This window comes from Solanum tuberosum, unplaced genomic scaffold (genome assembly GCF_000226075.1).
Source record: "Solanum tuberosum cultivar DM 1-3 516 R44 unplaced genomic scaffold, SolTub_3.0 scf00004, whole genome shotgun sequence".
In the NCBI taxonomy this organism is placed as follows: Eukaryota; Viridiplantae; Streptophyta; class Magnoliopsida; order Solanales; family Solanaceae; genus Solanum; species Solanum tuberosum.
The window spans coordinates 3040744-3054810 of NW_006238930.1; the positions used below are offsets into that span (position 1 = coordinate 3040744).

The 14067-nt window shown below is 29.2% G+C and overlaps 1 protein-coding gene across 2 annotated transcripts; it reads left to right on the forward strand.

Moving 5' to 3' along the window:
* The first annotated feature begins 10276 nt into the window (after nt 1-10276).
* On the forward strand, nt 10277-13712 carry LOC102596139 (peptide deformylase 1B, chloroplastic). Of its 2 annotated transcripts, XR_001473108.1 has the most exons (8): nt 10277-10610; nt 10705-10843; nt 11238-11430; nt 12465-12575; nt 13015-13077; nt 13166-13296; nt 13378-13428; nt 13521-13712. XR_001473108.1 is itself a non-coding variant. In XM_006338513.2 (7 exons), the coding sequence occupies exons 1-6, from the start codon at nt 10379-10381 to the stop codon at nt 13265-13267; spliced, it is 840 nt and encodes a 279-aa protein (XP_006338575.1). In that variant the 5' UTR covers nt 10277-10378; the 3' UTR covers nt 13268-13296; nt 13378-13712. The 2 variants fall into 2 exon arrangements, 1 of the variants encoding a protein (XP_006338575.1); XM_006338513.2 differs by having other exon boundaries at nt 13378-13712.
* Nucleotides 13713-14067: the final 355 nt, after the last annotated feature.

Below are 14067 nucleotides of genomic sequence, written 5' to 3' on the forward strand. Positions count from 1 at the left end.
TTGTACTTGGAGATTTTGACGAGGAACTAATGTTAGTTGGGGTTGATATTTATAGGGGGCAACTAAAATGAGATTTTAAAACAGTAATTAAGTCTTTAATCAGACTTAATTAATTACTATAAATAAGTTATACACTATAAAGTTCTTAGTTATACTTAATCGTCGGTACCGTTAATTGACGAGCATAAATAACAGCCAACGATGTGTGCGTGTATAGTCACAGCGAGTTAGTGCTTACTAATTAATTAGTTCGATTTGATTAATTATATATACCGACAGTTAAATTTAAAGTGTATAATATTAGTGTATCTTTTAATATGTAAATATGGATATTAGTTATCATATTAAGTCATTTTTGTGTAAATTATGCTATTTATTTATGCATAGAACTTCAACAATTTCACATTATATTTGAATTTTGAATATCGACGGTGTAACTTTTTTTTTACGTTATCAATGAATTATTGTGTATATATTTTATGTATTGTCAAGGTATAAAACTTTATATGTTTCACTATGAATTTAAGTTATGTATATTAGTGTGCACGAATTTTTCCAGAAATTTTTTAGGTTTCAATAATTGTTTGCCAAGAAATTTGCTTATAACTACCAATTTAGTCATCTAATTGCGGAATATTTTTATATATCAATGGTGATCTCTATATATATGCATAGAACTTTAACACTTTGTTAAATTTACCATTTAATAATTGTTACGGCCTATTTACTTGTTATTAAATTAGTCCATATAAAGCTTAAATTCAATAGATTTATACCAATATCTGAATTAATGAAACTATTGCACGACGTACATGCCGCACGCAAATTGCACATCTACCGCATGTATAGCCATATAACTTTTTCCAAATAATAATAAAATATATATAAAAAAAAATATTTAAAATAAATATAAATATATATATTCCAAAGAGTAAAATTGGTCCATGGGTTTGTCTCTACCTTCACAAAATAAAGTAAAAGTCCGCCTAAACACAATTCTCTTCAATTTCACTAATGAAACTATATTGAATATGTTATTATTGTTGATTTGTATTAGTAGTGACAAATGGGCGGGTTGGGTAAAATTTGGGCGGATTTAAATGGGTCAATATAAAATGGGTAATAATTCAACCCGTCCATAATTCATATGGATAAAAATGGGTTGGGTAACAAATGGGTTGGGTAAAATACAAGTCTACCCATATTTTCATGAGCAAATAGTACTTTATTTTAGAATTAAACATGGATAAAATGTTTTAGTTTTTTCTAGATGAAAAATGTTGAAAATACTTTATTTAGTTTTATTGTATCATCAAAGTAAAAAAAAATCATATAACTTTTCAATATAAAATAAATTTATGTAATAACAAGGAAAAATATTTTTTAATTTCAAAGTAAATGAATATTTGCATTTTAGGAGTATAAAAGTGCTTGAGGAACTTTACTCAATATCAATACTAATACATGATTCGCTTACTCTACACTATTAATTGTTATCCAATATAAAATTAAACAAATAAAAAATATTATTATAATTAACAGAAAAAATGTACATGTAATATAGTATATACTTTTTTGGAGGGTCAAAAGACTTTACCTCTTCAATTATAGAGAAGAAGAATTAGAACATAAAAAATAAAAAAAAAGTTACAACATTTGTAGTGATATCATGAATTTTGGGTGAATAAAAGTTGAAAGTTTAACTCATTAGGCTAACCCATATTTTACCCATGAATACTCATATTTCTAGGGGTTAAATATGGATATATACCCATATTTTACCCATCTAAAAAAGTCACTCACCCAATCCATTAAAATATGGGCGAGTTACCAAAATATGCACTAATTTTGTCGACACTAATTCGTATCATAGTGAAAATCCTCTTCCTCGTTAAAAAATTAATTAAATTAAAGAGAATCGTGCGAAATTAAAGTTAAATAGAGAAGTTAGGCAAAAGGTGCATGTTAATTACATGTGATTCCCTTTAATTAGTTTGAACTATCATACTCCTCCTAGTTCAATGTACAGACACGCATAGTGCATCCTGGAATTTTGAAATTAATGATACACATTAAATTGAACTTCAAGACCAGCTAGTTGCGTTTATTAGTTTTGTATCGAAGCCTATTTTTGGTAATCTTGCCCTAATCATATTCCTAGCTCCTTGAATAATTAATGAAATATTTTTTTTTGCAGTCACTTAGAGGTATATTTATACATGTAATTATTTAAAACAAAAGGTTGATGTTGATTATTCAGAGTTTAAGAAAATAAGAGAGGATTTTGAATTTTGTGATTTTAAATTAGTTAGAAATCGATGTACATTGTATACGTACCAAATTGTTATTTGACTCTTGTGAGGTTTTAAGTATATCATGCAGAAAGTTAGAATTAAAGAATCAACAAATGTAGAAAGATGCATTTAAAAATGATGTGGGTGAGGATGTTCAGATGTGTGTGTGGACATACTAGGAAGGATAAGATTAGGAATAAAGACATTCGAAATAAGGTGGGAATGACCTCGATCTATGTGGTAGACAAGCTAAGGAAAATGAGATAAATGGCTCTGACATGCGAAGAAAATTAAATGAATAAATGCCCGAGTTAGGAGGTGTGAGAGGTTGGCTATGGTGGGAATGCGGAGGAAGAGCCAGACTGAAAAAGTATTGGGAACTGAAGATCAGTGATTAGACAAGATATGACACTCCTTCGTCTTCCCGAAAATATGCAACAAAAAGGAAGATTTAAAATTAAGAAAGAAGTTAGCAGATGATTAAGTATATTTAATTTTTTTGGAGTCAAAAAGGGCAATTTTTTTCCATCAAAAAGCATAAACGATATATCAATTTTTTAAACCAAAAGGAAAAATCGCTCATGAGGGAGCGATATCCTTTGACATCATTAACTCCGTCTAACCTTGTTAAAAAAAATTCAATTAAAATCGCTGCTCCAGCAGCAATTTTGTCAAAAACAAATTATATTAAAATCGCTGCCCTAAAAACAATGATTAAAATTGCTGTTGCAGCAGCGATTTTCGGATTAAACTTCTTTTTAAAAAAAATAAAAAATAAAAATAATTTGTTGGCAGCTTTGGCAGAAATATGGGCCGGAAAAATAACATAATCTCCCAAATTTTTTTAAAACAATTATCGCTGCTTTGGCAGCGTTTTCTCCTTTTTTTAATATTTTTTAAGATAATGCCTTAAATGAAATGATTTATCCGGAAAAGTGTAGAACAAGAGAAAACGCAGCCAATGCAGCGATAAAATTTTTTAATTTTTTTTAGGGAGAATATGTTTTTTTCTGCCAAAGCTGCCAACGATTTTTTTTTTAAAAATTAATCTGAAAATCACTTTTTGTTAAAAAAGATATCGTTGCTGGAATTTAATTATTATTTTTTTTGAAAAAATCGCTGCCATATAAAAAGAAGATTTTCTTTGATAAAATCGCTGCTGGGGCAGCAATTTTAATTGATTTTTTTTTTTAAACAGAGTTAGACGGAGTTAATTATGTGAAAGGATATCGCTCCCTCAAGAGCGATTTTGCATTTTTGATTTTTAAAAAAATTGTTATGACATTTATGCTTTTTGAAGGAAAAAAGTTATCCTTTTAGTTCAGACTCATTGAATTTCCTACTTCTGCATAATTATTAGTAGAAATACTCTTTTTTAACAATGTTTTATTTCCGATCCCTCTATTACATGTTGCCTCTTTTAGTTTGGTATCACTCTCCTATTATAGTATGCTTAATTTCTTATTAGCATGTGTTTTTTTTTGTTAACTTCAGCTATTGTATTATTTGGTATTAATGTTATCTATTCTTAATACATTTTCTTTTTCAAACTTGCTTTAGACCGTCTTACTTTAGCAATTGATCTTTTAGAAATATTTCTTTAACTACTTCTATAATATAAGAGTAATTAACGGTACCCACTATCTTTATTATCATATCTCATTTGTGAGAATACATAAGATATATATTATTATCATTTTTTATATACAAAATATGTTATTGTTATTATTATATTTTTTTAAAATGATTTTTTTTATATAAATAAAAGGACGAGTAACACATTTAAATTAAAATAGATTTTTATTTTACTTCTTTCTTTCCTAAAAGATAGATAATCTATTACCACTTGTTATAAAGTACATTTATTTTACTATATAATATAAATATAATTTGCTCATAAAGGAGTATAAAGTACTAGTAGAACTTTTTTGGATTATGATTTCACCTTGTTTTGCGTCCATCATAAGTTACTTAAATAATGTCTTAAAGTCAAGATCGACCTTATAATCAAAATATTAAAACAATCAATCATATGGCGGATTTGAACAATAATTATTCCTTCATTGAACACTGCCATATAATTAATTTCAACCACCGCAAGAAAATCATTTCATAACGATTTTGTGAAATGAGTCCTTCTGAAATTACATCTAAATCCCAATTTAATTAAGGGCTTAGTTTTGACTAATAAAGGATAGTAATGTAAGAATTAAAATTATATCTTGTTAGAAATTTGAATTATGTGCTGTGTGGAGTCACAGTGGGATGAGAGAGAGAATCGGGCATTTTGATAATTTATATTAGGATTTAAATTAGATAGACGATCGAGGCGGATCGTCTACTTAAGTTACATATATATATGAGGTATATTAATTGCATTGGTTGATATATATGGTCGCACAAATCATCCTTTAGCATGCAAACATAGCATTTGGGGAAAATTCAACTTTTTTATAGTCATGTATCGTATGGTATAACGTCATTTTCAAATTTTATATTTACCTTTGATTATTTATGTATATATGGATCCGGAAAATATATATATACTTCGAGTCGATTTTAACATTGAATAGCATGCTAGATAATTTACATTTTTATCATATTATTAATTACTTATACATATTAATCAATCTAATATACTCTCAGTTTAACAATCTTAATCCACCTTGTGAAGTAAACATAAATTGATCACTAATATGACCGACTGTTGGATTAAAACCTTAATTAATTGCATCTGGAGTTACTTTAACCTATTAAATGCTATTTATATTGTCCTAGAAAGAAGTACAAACACCTTAAAAAGGCCATCGAAGGTAAAATCAAAGACCTGAGGAGTACATATGAAATAGAGTAAAACGGTTTTAATCAAAAAAAAAAATCTTCTAATTGATATTTTTAAGACAACTCGTGAAAAGGAATCACGACAGATAATTTGAGATAGACAAAATAAATAAGAAAGATTTTAAGTTAATGATTTCTGAAATTGGTTGGTAAGTACTTATTGGGCTCTTGTATCACATGTAAATATTAAAATGTATTATTTTCTTCATGTAAAAAAGAATAACCTCTTTTTCATTTTAGTCTGTTTTAAAAATAATGATTTATTTCCTTTTTTTTGACACTTTAATTTTTGTTTTTCAGTAGCATGTTTAAGGTCACAAGATTAAAGAACATTTTGACATAATTTTAATTACCATAAAATTGAAAAGTCTTTTTTTGTTTTATTAAACTTCATGTCAAGTTGTACTAGGCTGAAACAAAGTGAGTATATATCACCTCAATATTTTAATATAAATATGACATAAGTGTCTAAAACACACCTAAACTATAGTAATACTTTAATTTTTAATTAATATTAATAGTTTATTATTTAATTTTTGTTATGGTGGAGTATTTATTTATGTGTAATGTCATGTGTAAAGGTTTTTTCAAATAAAAAAGAGAGTGCATTACACACATCACTGAGGCGTGTTTCTTAAATTAATAAGTGATAGTTTGAATATGAAACTCACACTCTAGTTTAGATATGAAACTCAAAAAATGTATAGTTTAAATGTGTTTTTAACACTTATCTCGGTAAATATAGAATATTAGCTAAAATTACGTATGGTTTCCTTGAAACAAGTGGCAACACATTTTATGGTCCACGTGTCAGATTTTCAAGGACCTTTACCGACTTTTTACTGCTTTATCCCCACATCTATTTCTTTTCTCATTTCTCTTTTTCTATTTTCTCCTTTTTCCATGGATTCTAAATCTAAAAATGGAATCATTTCTTACTCATAAATATTGTCAATCTTCTTCTAAAAAGCAATTTAAAACAAGCTGTCAATTTTACGTCCATAAATTTGGTTTATGTCCATTTAATATTTGTATATCCCTACAAAAATATCATTCATTTATGATCACAAAAAAGAAAAAGAAAAAGTTAAGTTGAGAGTAGTATTACTTCCAAAGAACTTTTAGGAATGAAGTGTCAAGCTTTATATATTTGGAAATAAGATAATTAAGAAGACATGTCCATGAATACTTAGGATAAATGAGTGGTAAATAATGCTTGCATTATCCAAAAGGAGGACCATTTAGATGTGAGATTTGTTAGGAATTAGTCTTGTTTTAAAGATTCATTAATTTAGTGTAAACCATACTTTTCAAATTTGTAGTATTTTTTTTATTTTGTCCCCTTCTTGTCTTTCTTTGATAATTTTTATTTATTTTTTAATGTGTGGATGACAAATGATTATACCTAATTCATAAAACTCCAAGTGCACCATTAATCAATCTTCTATCTATCTACTATGACAATGACTTCTCAAGAGACTTGCTGCCAGTACCACTTACCAGAAATGGAAAGGATTTTTAAAGTGGTTTAATTTTAAAGTTTGTTACACCCTATTTCACCCACTTTCAAAATTTGCTAGTATCTTTTGGTTCATAAATATTTTTTGCTTTTTAGTTTTTTTTTTGAAAAATAACATTTTGTATTTGGTTAGTCAATTTTAAAATTATTTTTGTCAATATTAAAGTAACAATTTATTTTTTCTCTAAATCTTATTTTCTTCATGCTTGTTAATTAGTAATGGTATGTTTGGAAAGCTCATCCTGATAATTGAATTTGGTGTAATTGGTATAATTACACTGTTTATCTTGTTTGGTTGGGCATATAATTACCCGGTCACCAGGTAGTTGATAATTGTACTGTTTGTTTTGTTTGGTTGACCATGTAATTACTTGGTCAGTAGATAATTGAGTGTAATTACATTCTCTTAAATCATATGGGGAGGCTGTGAATTGCTAGTAATTACATGATGTAATTATAAGTTGATTACTTTTTAATTTCTTCATTTTATTTTATTTTAATTTTTTTCGTTTTAATGTATTCTTTATTTTAAATTATTTTTTATTTTTATTATTCTAATATATTTTTTATATTATTTATATTTCATTCCTTCCTATTCTCAACATTTACTTCATGTGATTCCATGCAATTTTTTGTATTTTTTTCATTAGTATAATTTTGTTAGTATTCTAATTTTTTAAAATTAAAGTAGAATTCATTGTTGAATAAAGTTATGGACTTACATTTTCCTTTTCTTTTAAATATGTATGTTATGTTGAAATTTGACCATTAGAGTATTATGCTAATTTTTTTTGTTTTGAATTTAGAACTTATGTTATATTTTCAATTTAATTTGTTTTAGGAGTATAGACTCAATATTTTACCATACAAGCTATTTTTTTAAGTTAGATTTGATACATTATCTTTTTGTCAAATGTTTTATATTTTTATGACATCATATTTATAATGTTAATCTTTTTGTCAAACATGCATTTCATGATGTTCATAGAAATTATGTACTTTTAGTTTTTATGATTAATTTAATTAATTAAAATATACTAAATTGAAAAATATAAAATAATTTTTTTTTATAACATTAGTTAAGAACATATGTTTATTAATTAATATATTTTCAAGAGACAATATATATCTTAAATATTTAATTTAATATCATTTATAAATACCCTTATTTGTCTAGTATAAATTTTTAATTTTAAATAATTAATTTATATTTTTAAAATTCAATATAACCTTATGATTACACTTGTGCAACCAAACAATAGACTTGTAATTACATTGTAATTACACTATGTCAAACAAACAGGTCAGCATAATTACTAGGTTGTGTAATTACTAGGCTGATAATTACTACCGTAGTAATTACACCAATTCCAATTACCTGATGGCTTCCAAACAAACCCTAAAAGTTTGTAATCTCATTAGGATTAGTAAGGTAATGTCTAGCCCCCTTGCTTGTATTTTTCTTTTGAGATCATTTTCTCTTATTAATAAAAATTAGCCCTAGGCACACCTTGCCTAGCGAAATTGCTTTAAAAAGTTAAAAATAAATTATGTTTGGCCAATATTCAAAAAATAATTATAAAAACACAACTACTTATTCAAATTCACACGCTAGCTACGATATGTAAGTATACTTATTGTTTATTTTCTTAGAAGTCTAATCAAACACATTAACTCTCCAAAATTCACTTTCAAAACAAACAACCAAAAAAAACATGTTGACTTCTCCAAATTTTGATATCTCTTTGTCAATTTTTTTAAATTTCATTACACCCCTAACATGGAATAGATCCGCTAACATGGTACAAAAATAGCGGGGTAATCTTAGGGTAGCCAGGAAGGAAAACAAATAGATATACACATAATTTAGATAAAAATATTGAATTTAGAAACTCGTAGTCAAAACTATGAATCGCTCTGATTTTAAAAATATTTCTAAAAGAAAGTTATTTTTCACTTTCAATACTGCTTTAAAAAATTATCAATATTTTTAAGTCCACTACTACATGCATATATATAGTTTAGACAAAAAATAATGAATTTACGTGAATCTATCCATCACGATCAATATCCACTAGTAATGTATAAGAATAATGCAAAATAGGGTTCATTAGTAATGCTTGCATTAGTAGTGCTTGTATTAGTAATGCTTGCATTATTTATGCAAGCATTATTTCTTATACACTGTTTGGTTTGATGTATTAGAAATAACAAATCTCGCATAATTTCTATTTGAAAATATATGTTTAAACAAATACCCTTCACACTTTATTTATTTTTACACTTCCTTGCAACAAAGTTCTTTGCTAAAACATCATTAACTCCTCTTCTTCTTCTTCTTTTAAAAAATAATATTAAATAGTTGTACTATTTGAGTCAAAAAAAAATTGTGAAAAGTTGGCAAAGATTTTTTTTATCAAATTTATTGCCACAATAGTAATTTTTTTAATTAAATTATGTTGAAATTAGATTATTCTTTTAAGAAAAAAGGTTATTTAAGAGGCCATAAAGTCTATTAAGACACCAACAAATTAAAAGACATTGAAAAACAAATAAAAATAAAAACAAAAACATATAACAAGAAAGAAAATGAAAAGAAGAGAAAATGTTAGGAAATGTTTTAAAAAGGCTATGAGGGTAGTTTTTGTAATTATTTAGTCTTAATGCAAGTGTTAAATGCTATGTATTACTAATACCTAGAATTACTTGGTATTAATAATACACAACTTAATACACAATAGAGTGTATAACTAATGCAAGAAAAAGTGTACCAAACAAGACACTACTAATACACACACCTAATGCATGCATTATATTTTCTAATACACTCTACCAAACGACTCCCAAGTACGTAGATGTTCAATAGATAAAGGGTTCTGGAAGATGACATTAAATTTGCCATCAATATAATTTTTTTCTTAAAAAAAAGGAATATGAGGGGCTTTAAGCTTGGATGAGAACGCATGGATCACTAATTAATAGAAAGAAATATTTAAAATATAAATAAAAAAATTTAAAAAATTTCTTAATTAATAGTGTCTAAAGAAATAGGTAAAGAGAGAATTTGAGATGGCGGGAATAGTTAGGTGGATGATGAACCATAAGTTATAACCAATCTCAAATTAATCAAGATTTTTGCTGATTGATCCAAAACGTTACTAGAAGTTGCATTATTAGCATCAATTAAATTCATAGCCATAACTCCCTTTAACAAGAAGATGAATGGATGATGAACACGTTATGATACCAATTTGAAGTAATTATGATATGATACAAATATATAGACGATTTATAATCTATTTCAAATGGCTATGAATGGAATTATAACTAAGATTCTCTACATAAAATTAATCTTACGAAGAATCAATAACAAACTATAATTTAATATTTAAATAAACTTTATAAATAATCATTAGAATCGAAGAATCAATAATATCTTGTAGCTGTAATGTCCTATTTGGAGGGGGTCTCTTTATTTCAATTTTTTTTTATAGTCAGTATTTTAGCCGTTTTTTGAGTTGCAATTCTCATGTCATATATGATTACTTTTTAATATTAATATATAATATATATTTTAGATTAGATTTAAAAAAGAAGAAGAAGAGAATCATGTTGAATATATAGAAAAAAAGGGTCTAAAACTCGAGTGTAACAAAACACGAAGGACAAAAGGAGTAATATTTGCATCTTTAGAGGTGAAATTGCCCGTTTTGTTGTGAAGCAAATGGCAATGGCTGCCGCAATTTGGGCATCTTCTTCTTCGTTCGCTCGCTCTCTCCGGCCTCTCCTCAGTTGGAACTCGTCTCTCTCCCCTATCAACTTCACTCTTCATCGATATAAATCAGCTAACTGTTTATTTTTCTCCGCAAGCAGTAATAAACCTCCAAAATTGGCTGTTTACGCTCAAGCTAGGCGAGTTTTATCTTCCAAAACCAAAGGAGATGAAATAGCTACTCGTAAGCATCCTTCTAGATTCTGACCTAAAAATCAATCTATTTGTAGTAAAAAAAAATTTTCGCAAATTGAAATTCTTTTTTTTGTGTGTGGTAGCTGCTGATTTGAGCTTCGAGGTGCCATTGAAAATTGTAGAGTATCCAGACCCGATTCTAAGAGCGAAGAATAAGAGGATTGGCAAATTTGACGCTAATTTGAAGAAGTTAGTTGATGAAATGTTCGATATTATGTACAAGTGAGTCCATCCGTTTCTTACAATCCATAACTATATCCTTTTGAGTTTAGATAACTTATTTTAATGCAAAAAATAGTTGTTCGATCAGTAAACTGGATAACTCAATCTATGCGAGCTTCGCAAAGCATGACTGATCCCAAACCTGGATATAGGAAGAGGTTATGCTTGGTGGAGGTCTAATTATGTTGAAAACAAAACAAAAATAGTATGGGTGACACAGATTTAGCATAGCAGAATTCGCTAGTTTGGAATTGAGGTGTAATTGACTGATTTATTGAATTAAGAAGCTGGATTGTTGATGATTTAGTTGGTAGATACATAATTTTTTTTTGTTTATAAGAAAGGCTTGGTATTCAGAGGACTGTAAAGGATGCTTGGCTTTGATATTATGCAGAACTGATGGCATTGGGCTGTCTGCACCACAAGTTGGAATGAATGTTCAACTTATGGTATTTAATGCAGCTGGTGAACGAGGAGAGGGGGAGGAGATTGTTCTCGTCAATCCACGTGTCAGTAGATATTCTAGGAGGATTATACCTTATGAAGAAGGTTGCTTATCTTTTCCAATGATACATGGTGATGTTGAGGTACTTGGACCTATAAACCATTATTTGTTTGACCTCGAGTCAGTCTACTGCCTTACTCTGTGTCTGTGAGAAAGATAATATGAACCCCGTGGTCGAGTGGGATCAAATATGATTGACGTCATCTGTTCAAATCTCTCAATAATCTGCTATGCAGTTGATACTTTTCTTATTTAAAAAATAATGTTTGTGTGTTGAATGTATATGTATCTTAAATGAATTTTTAGAAATCGTAGAGAGCTCCTAGTACGTTTTATTTTCTATCTTGTATAATATTGGTGTAAGATGAGCCTCAATGGAGTGACATACCCAATGACAATTTATATAGCCGAACCTAACTTGCTTGCGGTTGACGCATGATACCATGTACCAACTCATGACATCATGAGGTTAGTCGTGAATATATCTGAAAGGATGGTAAGGTTGCCACATCTGCAACCTCATGAGGGTTTTTCCTAGCATTTATGTTGTTGAATTGGTAGCTATACCATTCTGAAGAATTTAACTTGCTGTCTCCTGCTCCTGGAAAAGTTGCTCCAGTGAGCTAGTCTAACTTTTACAGGAACCTGCAGCTTCTATTGCTTTGGTGGAAATACAGATGTCATATCAGCAGTTTTACATGTATCCAAATTTTTACGAATGGTCAATTTTGTTGTTGTGCTTTAGGAATGTAAGAGACAGCATCTCAAGGACTTAATGCCAGAAGACATCCTAATCCTCTAGTTTGCAAGTGTGTCCCTATTCAACTAGTAACTTCTATCTTATACATCATAATTCTTCTTCTGGCTCATTAACCTGGTAAAGAGCTTACATAATAGAGCTGCTTGGATTTTGTGCGACTTTTCCAAACGAAGTCAAAAGAATTTGAAGTAGAACTGCAATCCTAAAACAGTTTGCATTTTACAAAAGCTTACCTGGTGAATCTTTGTTGGCTAACTGCTTTAGTGTCTAGGAACCTGAATCTGCTATTTGAATTGTGAAGTTTTCTGACTTTCTAAATTGTTACTAGCTTATTTATATATGGTGTGTGTTTGCAGAGACCAGACTCAGTTAAGGTTGGCGCACAGGACATTAATGGTGCAAGGTTTGAGATAAGCTTGTCTGCTCTTCCAGCACGAGTTTTCCAACATGAATTTGATCACCTACAGGTGCTTTTTAATTTCTATAAATGCAGGATCTGTTTTAACCGTACCTTCCCAAAAATTACTGTTGTTTGGGATTCGCAGGCTCTCCTGCTCATACATTTTCCCTTTGCATTTACTTTTTTTTTTTTTTTTTTGCATTTACCTTTTGTTCAGACAAAATGTTCTATATGTCTTTCCAGTTGCAGTAACTGGACATTGAGCAGTGTAATAAAAAAAAGTAAGAACCAGATAGACTCGAGTTCAGAAGTCTTCCCTGGTCTGATTCTTTTTATAAGACTACTTAACAGTGCTACTGGTTGAGTTCAGATATCTGTAGTACTGAATAGTGTGTATGCAGTCTTTATGAATATTCATCAGAAAGTACATGAATGCACAATTTGCTTTAAATACAAGACTTAGTTCCCGTAAGACATTTCTTTTTAACTAAGTCAGCAATATGCAGGGAGTTCTTTTCTTTGACAAAATGACTGACGAAGTCCTGGACACCATCCGTGAAACATTAGTGGTTAGTGGATGATTGTTAAAGTTGGGATAAACATCTGACAGGTGTTGCACCTAGGAACCAATGCTTGTCTTTGTAACTGATTTTACAGGCGCTAGAAAAGAAATATGAAGAGAGGACTGGGTTGCCAACCCCTGAAAGCATAAATACAAGAAAAACAAAGAAGGCTGCTGTTGGATTTGGCAAATCATGAATTTACTGAAATCTATGAGATCTTCTCAGGTTTTTGATGCCTTACCTTTATTTCATTTTCTTATTGTTTTACTGCATGTGCTTTACACTTGCTACTTGATGTATGCACAGTATTTGTATGATGAAGCACAAAATGGGATTGCCAGCTTTTGCTGAACTTTGGTATGCCATTAATTTAGACACTTGTGCTTTATGAAACCTGCCAAAAGTGTGGCCTCTGAGGTTTATCCTTCTACTGATACTGCTCTGTTCAGGAATGATAGGGTTACCACAGAAATTTGTATGGAAAAAGAAGTGTAAGTACATTTGATCAAATCTTGAAAATCAAGAAGTGGCCTTGTTGACCTCTCTTTTTATTTATCACAAATTTGTATGGAAAAAGAACTCTGTAAGTACATTTGATCAAATATTGAAAATCAAGAAGTGGCCTTGTTGACCTCTCTTTTTATTTATTTTTCCTTGAGAGAGTTTGTTGTTTGAACACTTCGGTTGTTGTAGTTCAGTGTGGAGAAAAACAATTCAAGAGAAGTTCTCCAAAAGTTCCCCAGCAGAATGGTTTTTGAACTCTCTTTTTCTGGTAATTGTTATACCTCTGAAAGGCAGGAAATGACCTACAGGCTAAATGAACAGCTTGTAATGTATATGTTCCTTTTAGGAATGAATAAATTATCCCTACACAGCCACTGCTGGTGTTTTGTGATGGCAGTTTTCCCATCAAAATATAATTGATCAATCATGATGGGGTTTTTAACACTAGAAACTTGAACAAATTGATTACATGCTACGCATAAGCCCAGTTTA